Raw genomic sequence first — 11740 nt, 5'->3', positions numbered from 1 at the left:
TGTCAACAGGTCCTGTCGTGGCTTAGGTAATTTCGGCTAGGGCTTTCAGACCCGTTCCGATACCATGTGAAATTTGGTAGAGAAGAATAAAAAAAAAGCTACGTTTCTCATTGATCAGAAGAAAACGATTACAGTTGTTTATATACCAAACAAAAGATAAAGACCAATTTAAAATAGAGATAAGCATATATCTAAACAATTCGTGTATGAAGATAAGTATTCCAACAGCTTAGAGAATAAATTTACAGTACAAGATAAGCCCACAAATACTTTGATGTGGACCCCCAAACAGACTCATCCACCCCAATTCTCAAATGGATTCTTATGGAATTATTAGAAAAACAAAGGAAACCACTACAACTACTACATACATTTTACAAACAAAAACGAAAAAACAAAAGGATCGTCGTCTTCCTCATTTGTTCTTGAATGGGATGGCCCTGATCACCACTACGTGGTACAGTGCTGCAAGTGCTGCTCCGATGAAAGGTCCTACCCAGAATACCCACTGCATTCCCACAAACACAAAAACAACAAATCTTTATCAAAACATTATACCTATGATCTGCATTCAAATCAACATTTATATAAACGGAGGTGGAAGACTTACGTGATCATTCCATGCGTGGTCCTGGTTGAAAATAATGGCAGCTCCCAAGCTCCTTGCCGGGTTAATTCCAGTTCCGGTGATCGGAATGGTGGCCAAGTGCACCAAAAACACAGCAAACCCAATTGGCAACGGCGCCAATATCTGAAAAATCAACACAAAACCCATTTTCAAATCGTTGTCTTTATTAGAAGATTGGTGATTTAAGAGTTGAACTTGTTCGTACCGGAACATGGGAGTCTCGGGCGCTGCGCTTGGCGTCAGTGGCGGAGAATACAGTGTAAACGAGGACAAATGTGCCGATGATTTCAGCACCGAGGCCGTCGCCCTTGGTGTAACCGTGTGCAATCGTGTTTGCGCCACCGCCGAGTAGCTTATACTGTTTGCTTCCTTCGAACCCCTTAACGACACCGGCGCCGCAGATGGCGCCAAGACACTGCATCACCATGTAGTACAACGCCCTGGTCAACGACAGTTTTCTTGCCAGAAACAACCCAAATGTCACCGCCGGATTAATATGCCCGCCTGCAAATTCATTGTTAATTACTCCAACTAATTAATAAAGATTAATTCTTTTGTTAGAAAGTGATATACCTGAGATTCCGGCTGTGCAATAGACGAGTGCGAAGATCATGCCGCCGAAGGCCCATGCGATGCCTTGGATACCAACGGTGGAGCACTTGGTCGGCGACTTAACTACTCCCATGACCGTCAAAACGGTGACGTATAAAAACAGAAAAGTAGCGATAAACTCGGCAATCCCGGCTCTGTAAAACGACCAGGAAGTAAGCTCCGATGGCTCAAAGAACGGAGCCGGTGGTGGTTCTTGGTAATCCTTATCTGGTACCTGCGCCGCCGTCCCAATCGGTTGTCTCTCCCGGTACTTGTTAGCTCCCAAATGAACATCCTCTTCCTTTCCCTCCATTGTTGTTTCTTGATCACTGGAAAATTACGTTTGTAGTGAGTGTGGTGGTGGAGATCAGTGGTGGAGTGGTTATAAATAGGAATAAATTGTGGGGTATCAATGAGAAAAATGTGTGTATTTTATCGCCGTCCAGTGCATAACAATGGAAATGAAGTCGTTTTTTACTGCAAATTGACAGCGACGTCGCTTTGGTCGGCTACCTTCTCCATAAAAATAGAAAGCACTGACGTAGCTGGCGATACAGTGGCCAAACACGTGTCCAGAGAGACTGAGAGAGAAACGTTAACACTGTGTGTGATGATGACTCACACCGCCCCATCTCCAATGAGATATTGAAATGTTATTTATCATATGTTATCATGAAAGAATTAGAATCTTTTATTTTTGTTTTATATATTGATTGTATTCTCTTCCTGTATTGTGTATATATATCCGTAATATTTTGCTAAAAATCTGTATATGGATATATGTTCATACCAATTTGGATAACTAGGATAGTAAGATCAGCTTTTTTTAGTGACTTTCCTTGTAGGAATCTCAAATATTATAGTTAATTTGTTGGGTTGTTTACAATTTTGTGTTTGAGCATTTTCAAAATTGTCAAATTCGAGAAACAACAATTTATAGGTATTTTCTGTGGATTATAGTAATGTTTAATTAACACGAAGAAGCGTTAACTTCAACCACTATATTTTTTATAATATCCTATTTATGTAGCAATCGTTTGACGTTATATATAACAATATAAATACCAACCCCAAATTTAAACACAATGAAAACCCCCAAAAAACAATTCGGCATCCAAATTGCAATCGGACACGAAAATCATTCGGAATACAAATTAATCACAACTATCCTGAACTAAACCCCCCATCCATATTAGTTTTTAAATTACTGATGGCTGATCCATCACAGCAAAATATATATACAGCATCCATGATCGATCCATTCCCATATTCTCGATCCATGCACAGCAAAACAGTCATGTCATTCTCTGAATGAGCCACACCATATACACGTTATTCACCTGCTACAGTGATAGGGATCACATATACAAAACGGATGATGGAGTTTGATCATGGACAACAAAATTACCTCAATTTCATACCTAATTAAGCATTAGCAACAGTAAGCATCAAAATTTGTTGTGGATAAACCAACCGGTCTACAAAAAGCTAGAAAATAGAACTAATAGAAATTAAAACTAAAATGGATAAATATGGATTAAGCAACAATAGTAGAGTAATCTCAACGAATTATTATATATATATTAAAGTTGTGGAAGAAAGGAATAGTAAACTTGAGATACTTTGTCCAAGTTTGGTCCCTTGATTTATATATCCGGTCCCTGTACTTCTTTAATTAATTTATTCATGTCATTTTATTTGTGTTCCATTCAACTTCCCATTTTTTTGGCAGAATTGGTCCCTGTATTATTGTTGGAAGTTAGGAATACTAAATTTGGATGTTTTTTGGCAACTTTGGTCATTATTCTTTACCCATTTTGACACTTTTGGTCATTGCAATCAATATTTTTACACTTTTTTGAAACCTTTTAATATTTAAAGTTTGGCCATAAAACTTTAACGGTTTGACAACTTTGATCCCTTTTCTAAAAAGTTGCTAATTCCTACCCCTTTAATTCTTTAGCCATTTTCACACTTCTGGTCCTTGCAGTCAAAACTTTTACATTTTTTGTCCGGGGCAAAGCCCGGACTTTTCATCCTTGCACTTTCTATGTCTGTCATATTTATCAATTCGGAAACAACATTGAAAGCTTCTGGCCCCCGCGTAGCGGGGTAACCTTTCTAGTTACAATTAAAAAAATAACTCACAAAAGCAAACTAAGATTTTCTGTGCCCAAATGTCACTACTTTTCGTAAGCAGCAAAAGACACATTATTAACGTCTTAGATGTGTAGTAACTTTCCTTACATAATTTAAAAATCATTACATATTGAAAAGTTAAAAGGACTGTAAATATACAATCAAGATGTATGTTCATTTTTTCTGGAACGAACTATGATTTTGCACATTTTCGCTTTTGTTGTTACATGAGTGGTTATACTAAAGATGTCGTTTTCATTACAAATATATATAATCGCAAAAGATTCATTTTCATAACATTATATGTGGTATGGAAGCATGGATGCTCCCTTATTCCATCAATTGAATACGTTGTAATAATGATGTTATGTCAAAAAATAAATGCAAAAAAATAGCAATCTATTTTCATTTGTTTTGTTTATTATAACATCGTACTTTCATTTCTTCCTATCACCAACATTCATTTGACCATTCAATATGCCATTTGAAGCCAACACCATAGCAACCAAAAAAACAGTACTAAATAGTAAAGGGTTTGACCAAAGTTTAAAATAACAAGACTACGTTGTGTCTTCAAGGAAACATTCATACCCTAAGGTAAACATTATAAAACCTAATATTTAACCATTTGAGCATAAATAAATTTGTGCAAGGAGAGTGGCAGAAAAACTACTTCCTCGTTAAATACTTATCATAATCATCAACTTCAAATTGGTCATTGTTGAAATACTTGACAGTCTAAACAAAAAAAAAAATAGTTGTAAGATAAAGGAAAAATAATGAAAGGTAAAATACCTTACATATATGGCCTCAATATACCTTAGATAAAATAGAAGGTAACCGTGACACAATAGTAATGAAAGTCGAGTTCAAGATGGGTGTTGTCATTTCTTACATCTATTGTAATTGTATCAAATTTCCAATTTCAGGCGGCAGAGAACCATTGAAGTAATATCAAAAACAACCATTAGAGTGGGTTTGGATATAGAGAAACTTGCTGATATAGAGCAATTTTGGACCAATTATCCACCATCATTTGAAGCGTAGAGATAAATTACATGATTCAAGAAAATATAAATCAAATATAATCAAGTACTCAATTAAGTAAATCAAAGTGGAATGAATACCTTAACTGGCTCAGACATTTCATCGAACGCCTTATAGGCATGTCCAATGGATAAATTAGAGAGTTATTCTTCCCAAATATAAATGAACCAAATAGCATACGGGGAATTGAGATGAAGTTAATAAGTGAGGAAATAATGACCAATGACAGACAGAAGAGCCGCTTACGGAGGGAGGTGTTGTCGACGGGAAACGAAGCACAAGAGCGGATCGATTAATCCCAAAATTGAAATAAAAAAAGCATGAATGTGAGAAATCACATAGTTAAAAATGGAGAAATAGAGAATCAATGTACCTTTGAAGTTGTGAGTGTGATGACGACGTCGATGACAGGTGGTGGTAGAGGGTGAGAGAAAGGGGGAGCGACTCGTGGTGCAAGAAAGGGGAGCGTCGGAGATCGAAACTGGCATGGAAGGCTTCCAGAGGAGAGAATGAAGTCAGTGTCTATCGATGTATGCATCCACTGTTGCCGATGTCGGTGGAGTTCCAGGGGTCCTTCCGCCACCACCTTCTTTCCCGAATTAGGGAGGAAGTGATTGTGAGTCGGCCGGGTTGATTCGAAGCAGATGAAGCAGAAGAAGGTGATGTGCCAATTCCCAACCGAATCTATGAATTGCTATAGCACAGGAACAAACCACGTGTCCAAGACAGGCAAGCTGGCATTGACCAGCCAGTCAAGGGACTAAAAGTGCCAATTCGAGAAAGTTATGTGGCCAAAATCTGAAAGGGCAGAAGATAATTGTACCTAAGGCCACTCAAATTTAATATTATATATATATATATATATATATATATATATATATATATATATATATATATATATATATATATATATATATATATTTGATTCCATTCTATATGATTTGCAAGGTAACCATATATTGAGATGAACTCAACTTTACGCTCATCTTTTTTTACAGCTGCCTAGTGATTACGAATTAGTATCACTAAGTTAGTAGAATTCGTCATCGCACATATTAGAACTAGGGATCTTCAATCTAAGAGGAAAAATCTATACCAGTGGGTTAGTCCCACATTAGCCGACTTTCGACTCATCTACTAAAACTTTCTGTAGAACAAAGAGAAATTATATTTCAACGGGCTTGATGCAAGCAACGAGATATTGGTTGATAAATACCTGGAAACTAGATAACAACACCATAATATGGGCGAAAAACATTCAAACACAAATCTCATCAATAAGGGTTGAACCTAAGCTCAGACACGATATCCACAAGGGCGTTGTATTCTATTAAGTTTGAGCTAAGAAAGATTGAAAACCATTGGTGCTAATATAATAATTTTCCTTTTTTAGGCGGTAAAGTAAGAGAAAACAATAAAATGACATAAGGAATTAAATTGTTTTGATCGATGTAACCTACATCCACGTGTATTAACCGGATAAATCTATTATTACTAGTCTATTTAAAAAAAACGATTACAATGGAATCTCTGATTATGAATACTTACAATCATAAAATCCCTATAACAACTACAAGTTCGATCCTATACACAAGTAAATCCATAATAACTAAACATGTCCATACATTCGAAATCGCCCTAAACATACTCCAAACACTTATCATTTCAAAATCGTCATTCAGGTTTTCTTTACTTTGTTTTGGTTTAGGTTTGTAGCACCCGAGTCTCCAGGTATGAAGTTTGTGATTTAATCTATGTTTAATTCAAATAAAGGTGGTGGAGGATTGTGAGTACGTTGGGCTTACACTAGGAACGCACAACATACTCCATGCATGCGCATTATCGGGTGATCCCTGGCATACGTTGGGCGTACCCATGCGTACGCTGGGCGTAATCAAGCTAGGGGCAAACCCTAAAAATTAGGGTTTGCACCCTATTTAAAGACCTTAAGTCCCTTACCCTTTCAGCCTCCATTGTCCCTTTTAGTGAAAATCTCGAACCCTAGCCTCCTTGAGTGCATTTTGAGCATGCTTTGAGTGTTTGTGGTGTTCTTTGGTGGATTTGAAGGAGAAGGAAGTTTGGGAGGAAGCAAGGAAGAAGAAGGAGCTTGTAGATCCAGATCTTGTGCATCATTTCTAGCATTTTTAAGGTATAAAGTTTGAACCTTGATCATTACAAGCTTAGATCTAGGTTTAGGGTAGAATATGGTATCTTTTGGTCACATAGCTTGGGTTCTTGGAGTATGAGCAACTCCAAGCCATATGAGTTGTCCTTTTGGACTCTTGGAAGTGTTTTGAGTCATAAAAATTGTATCTTGATGGTTAAGCCTCAACCATGCAAGTGTTAGCGACCATCCAAGTGAGTTGATGGACTTAATTCGCGGTTTGAGCCCCATCCATGCATGCAAAAGCATAAAGTTTGCAACTTTATGGCTTAAGACGTTATTCTGAGCTTGGATCTAAGTTTTGGTCGAAAAGGCTGAATGTGTAACACCCCGTTTTAAAAAGAGTAATTAAATAATAAACCAGGAACCCCGGGAAGTAATTATTATGATTATTTTATATTATTAGTGCTCAAAATTAAATAATAATTAGTGGAGTGTTGGTTTCGGGGTGCCAAATGATATACTTTGATTTCCGAGGGTTAAAAGTGTGAGTTTCGAATGGGTTTCGTAAACAATTATGAGGGCAAGGACTATCGGGTAATTATTGGGACTTAATATGAAGAGATGTTGGAAGCTAAGGGCTAAATGGTAAATTTCGGACCCAATTTGTAAAGAGCTTTGATGGCGGGGGGTAAAAAGGGAAAATATGGATCTTCTTTGAAAGAAAAAGGAAAAGGAGGGGTTGTTATAGTCAATATGGGTTGAAGTTTAATAAGGGACGGGATATATGAGGTCGTCATTCCCGGTAACCCTAAACCAACGCATGATACAGTCGACACCCCACCCCTCTTCATCCTCCAACCTCCATCTTCTTCTCCCTCGTCTTGCTGCCATATCCCTTCTCCTTCATGCTGCTCCGATCAACCAAGGTCGCTGACGGACCTTTGCTGCTGACGAAGACGGAGGACCGCCGCCCATCGTTGATCCAGTCGCGAGAGTCGGAGGCGAGCGACCATGGACTCTGTGGTGGTCGTGGGTGGGTCGCGCACACCCTCCTTTCTCCAGCCTTCTGTCGCCGCTCCTCGGAAATGCTCGTCATCGCCATCACCACCAAGAGAGCCGACGGTTGGTGCTGTTGTTGCTCATGAATCGTGGCACACCGCCGCCACTGCCGAAGATCAAAGACGACTTTAGGTCCAGTGTTGTGGTCGTGGGAGGAGCAGGTCAGATCGATTGGGTTGAGACTCGATATTGCCATTTGCCGCCGACCGACCGTCATCTGTGCCGCCGATAGCCGCCTCCTCGTGTCAATGTCGTTGCCTCACGCCACCAGGTTGGTGGCCGGATTCCCTTCGCTAGCAAGACAGTGTGTGTGTATCAGTGAGTGTATATGTGTTTATTAGTGTGTTTGTGTGTGTTGGTTAATTGGGGTTTAGCATTGTAATTGTAACAAAAGAGGAATAATGAAAAGAAGATCCATCACCACCACCGTGAGGTGGTGGTTGCCGCCTCCTGCCGCCACCGGCCGCCGTGTCGGGTGGCGGTGTGCTTTGATTGCGTTTGGACCTCGTTTGGGGGATGTTTGGACAATGTGGGACCAATAAAACCCTAATGGGCCCAAAGAAACCCTAGTGGGCCCAATGGAACCCTAATGGGCCATATTGGCATGTGACCTAAAAGCCCAACCAATGGACTAATGAACTGGTATTGGGTTGGAAAAACCCTAAGAGCATAAAACCTTAACTTGTGGAAATTCATCGGGACACACACACGAGAATTATTTAATAAACTTGAAATATGAAATAATAATCATTGGCAAACTAACTCAAGGCAATAATGGACTTAATGGATTAAGTCCTTAATGGGTTAAGTGAGAAACACTTAACCCTAATTGTCACTTTATGTGAAACCCTATTTTCACTCGGGCTTTGTGTTGGGCCTTTCTATTGGACTTTGGTAATTGGATTATTAAAGGACCATCCAAGAATGATCATATGGACTAGAATAGGTTGATGGGCTTTAGGTTAAGGCCCATATGAGGGGTTAGGCCCAATTTGGAAAATTGGGCCATAAATGGACCATAGTTTGGGCCTGTATGATTATGTGATATTGGGCCATGGGAATACCAAGATTTTGGACCAGAATAATTGGATGGGCCTTAAGGAAAGACCATGTAGAGGTTGGGCCCAATTTGGAAAATTGGGCCATATGTTGGGCTTTGGTCCATTACTTGGCTTTTGGGTTTTTGAAGTGTGAGTTGGACCTTGGGTTTGGAACCAATTATTAATTGGGTATTGTTTGATGTTGACAGTTCGGGAAGCTGTCAACCAGCAGCTGGAGTTTTATCTGCGAGACTTCAGCAGTGTCAGGTGAGTCATCCTCACTATACTCAAGGGTCTAAGGCACCAAGGCCGGCCCTTTGGATTGTTATCTGGTTATGATATGCTAGTATGATCTGTTAGATCGGTATCCTAGAGGGTAGGATAATATTATATGTTATGTGGTATGATCTGTTAGTTCGATATCCTAGAGGGTAGGATAATATTATATGTTATGCGGTATGATCCGGTAGATCAGTTTGTTGTCTATTGACTGTTATATGAGTATCTGTTATATGTGCACATATTTGTTTGGCGGTTGAGGCTTATCTGCTTTGTGCGAAGCCAATAGACCTGGGCATTCCAACCTGTTGGTTGTGGGCCGTGAGTATTCCATCCCGAGGATGATTGGACTCATAGTGCATGGGCATTCCAACCTGTTGGTTGTGGGCCTGGGGTATTCCAACCTGATGGTTGATTGGACCCATAGTGTGTTGGCATTCAACCTGTTGGTTGAGGGCCTGCGGTATTCCATCCCGAGGATGAATTGACCCATAGTATGTTGGCATTCCAACCTGTTAGTTGTGGGACAGGGGTATTCCAACCCGATGGTTGACTGGACCTATAATGTGCTGTTTATGATTATATGTGTATTGTTGTGGGTATGGGTATTTTGGGGGAACTCACTAAGCTTTAGGGCTTACAGTTTCAGTTTATTGTCTCAGGTACTTCAGGGGATTGTGGCAAGGCAAAGGCGTGATTGTACAACTCCTCACTTTTTATGACTTTGTTTCTGGGATACTCTGATATGATACATTTTGAAAACAAGTTTTGTAATGGTTAATGGTTTTGGAAATGTTTTAAAAGTTTAAATTTGGCATGATTTTTATGGGTGTTACAAGTTGGTATCAGAGCCTTGGTTTGAGTGAATTGGAGGAACATTCGTGTGAATCCAGTCTTAAATCAAGGAAAGATTTTCAAAATGGTTTTTAAATGGTTTTCAAAATAAGTAAAGGAGGATGCAGGGTGTACGATCAGTCGAAGCCAGTAAGTAGACCCCAAAATACCATACAGTTATTTGATTATGTGATATGTTAGAACAGCATGCTAGTATAAGGCTAGGGATCTTCAGGAATTGCATGATAGAATTGCCTGATTACATGATGCCTGCTAGCCTAGAGTTTCCTTTATATGAGATTGACATCATTACTGTAGTTGCTTAGTGTATGCATCACGGTTATACATAATTAAGATCTTATAGCCTGAGAATGTTTGATTTGGCCTTATGTTCTGTTCTTCTTTGATTGGGAGCTTAGGGTAGGATTGGATATTCGAAAGTCTATAGGGTCCAGCGTTATGTATGGCTAGCATACACTAGTGCTGCAGGGTTGGTGGAAGTTTCATGGATGGGTGGGTTGTTTGAGGTCGGGAGGCCAGTTATAAGATATTTAGCATTCCTCTAGGAGTGAGGATTGAGCGCTCGCCATGTTGTGTATTCAGTTAGGGCGTTGTGGTGATACTTGAGACAAATATGGGTAGGTGTGGAAGGTAGTATGGGCCCGTACTACTGAAAGCACAGGACCCATACGCATAGCAAGGAAGTCACAACCCCTAGGGTTGGGTTGGGAATTGGTCCCCTGTCATTATATGGGTTATCAGAGGTCTTTCTGGTGTATTATCAGAATGGTGGTTACGAGACGTCTTGAGACCGGATCCGGGTTAGGATCGGGAGCTGGCAGCCAGGATAGGCCAACATTGTCAGAGGACCGTGTCAGTGAGATCATATGGGAGGAGGTGATCGAGTTTGTCTGGGGATAGTTCCCAGGGATGTTTCAGTCTATTAAGACCGCCATGGTTGAGTATTTCGACGAGCGCTATGCAGCCATTGCCGAGACGGTTGCTGCGGTAGCTATATCAGCTGTAACGACGGCAAGGGGAAGAGCATGACGAGCTCTCCAGTACCGCGACTTGTTACGAGGACATTTTATGATGAGCAGGAGAGGCTAGCACATGAGTTTCTAGATTTGAGGCTCGAGGGTTTGCTCGAGGCCGGAATATGAGTCGCGGGGACTCCAGAAAGGAGTGATGAGTATGTTCAGCTAGGGTTTTGCAGCTGAAACTAGAATGGTTAATTGATGGATAGGAATGTCGTTTTCTAGGGCAAGAGTTGTGCCCTTTCAGTATACGAGCTCGAAGGATTGAGCAGGCTTGTGACCCAGGATCAGGTTGTATTCCAGCTCGGGTCAGTTAGTCGCAGGGGTTGGCGACAATATTTCAGCGCTGGTAAGCGCAGATGGGTCAATGTGGCATGAGCATCTCATGAGGCGTACGCGATTACCGTTCCGACCCGTAGGGGCTGATATCGGATTCGCCTTGGATCTCTTGTATCTGGCAGTATGGATTGATTGTGCGATCTATTGCACTCTCGGGATTAGAGACTAAGTTTTGGGAGTAGTTTGTAGCCCAGTTAGAGCAGAGGTTGCTTCGGTTACAGCAGTTCAGCTATGGACGATTGAGCTAGTAAGTGAGTCAGGGTGCGAGACCCTGAATGATATGATTTCTAGAGCTCGAAAGCGAGAGATTTGTTTGGAGCACTTGGGAAGAAGGGTATTATGTGGGAGGTTGCGGACAGAGTCCCACAAGATGGTTATTCGACATTGTCAGGATTCAGTGGTTTTAGTAACCATTATTGACTGGCGGGGGAAAGCGCCAAGGGAAGTAACCCGTTGCTGAGATATTAGTATGAGCATCTACCTTTTGGACTTCAGGATTTGAGTGGGGGATCATTCAAGTATTAGGGACTGTCGGTATCACCGGGATTCAGGAAGTGTTCAGTTAGTTCTTAGAAGTGTGTGATCATTTGTGATTGGCTAGTAATGGAGCACTAGTTGAAAAGAGTTGGTTGTCATCGGA

General features: G+C 40.5%; 1 protein-coding gene across 1 annotated transcript; it reads right to left on the bottom strand.

Moving 5' to 3' along the window:
- Window positions 1–207: 207 nt before the first annotated feature.
- On the bottom strand, window positions 208–1614 carry LOC145161355 (aquaporin PIP1-1-like). The gene is made up of 4 exons (XM_079080858.1): window positions 1202–1614; window positions 834–1132; window positions 611–751; window positions 208–508 (listed from the first exon to the last, which is right to left on the bottom strand). The coding sequence occupies exons 1-4, from the start codon at window positions 1530–1532 to the stop codon at window positions 416–418; spliced, it is 864 nt and encodes a 287-aa protein (XP_078936984.1). The 5' UTR covers window positions 1533–1614; the 3' UTR covers window positions 208–415.
- Window positions 1615–11740: the final 10126 nt, after the last annotated feature.

The sequence above is a fragment of the Lactuca virosa genome, chromosome 2, assembly GCF_052849685.1.
Source record: "Lactuca virosa cultivar CGN04683 chromosome 2, Lactuca_virosa_CGN04683_v6, whole genome shotgun sequence".
NCBI lineage: Eukaryota > Viridiplantae > Streptophyta > Magnoliopsida > Asterales > Asteraceae > Lactuca > Lactuca virosa.
This window is presented reverse-complemented; position numbering and strand designations above follow the sequence as displayed.

What these genes read in the sequence shown, in the direction of transcription:
- LOC145161355 (XM_079080858.1), bottom strand. Translation starts at nt 1,532, where the DNA reads ATGGAGGGAAAGGAAGAGGATGTTCATTTGGGAGCTAACAAGTACCGG. An exon ending in TTGCACAGCCGGAATCTCAG is followed by an intron (nt 1,133 to 1,201) that starts GTATATCACTTT and finishes ATGAATTTGCAG; the next exon opens with GCGGGCATATTAATCCGGCG. An exon ending in CCCGAGACTCCCATGTTCCG is followed by an intron (nt 752 to 833) that starts GTACGAACAAGT and finishes TTGATTTTTCAG; the next exon opens with ATATTGGCGCCGTTGCCAAT.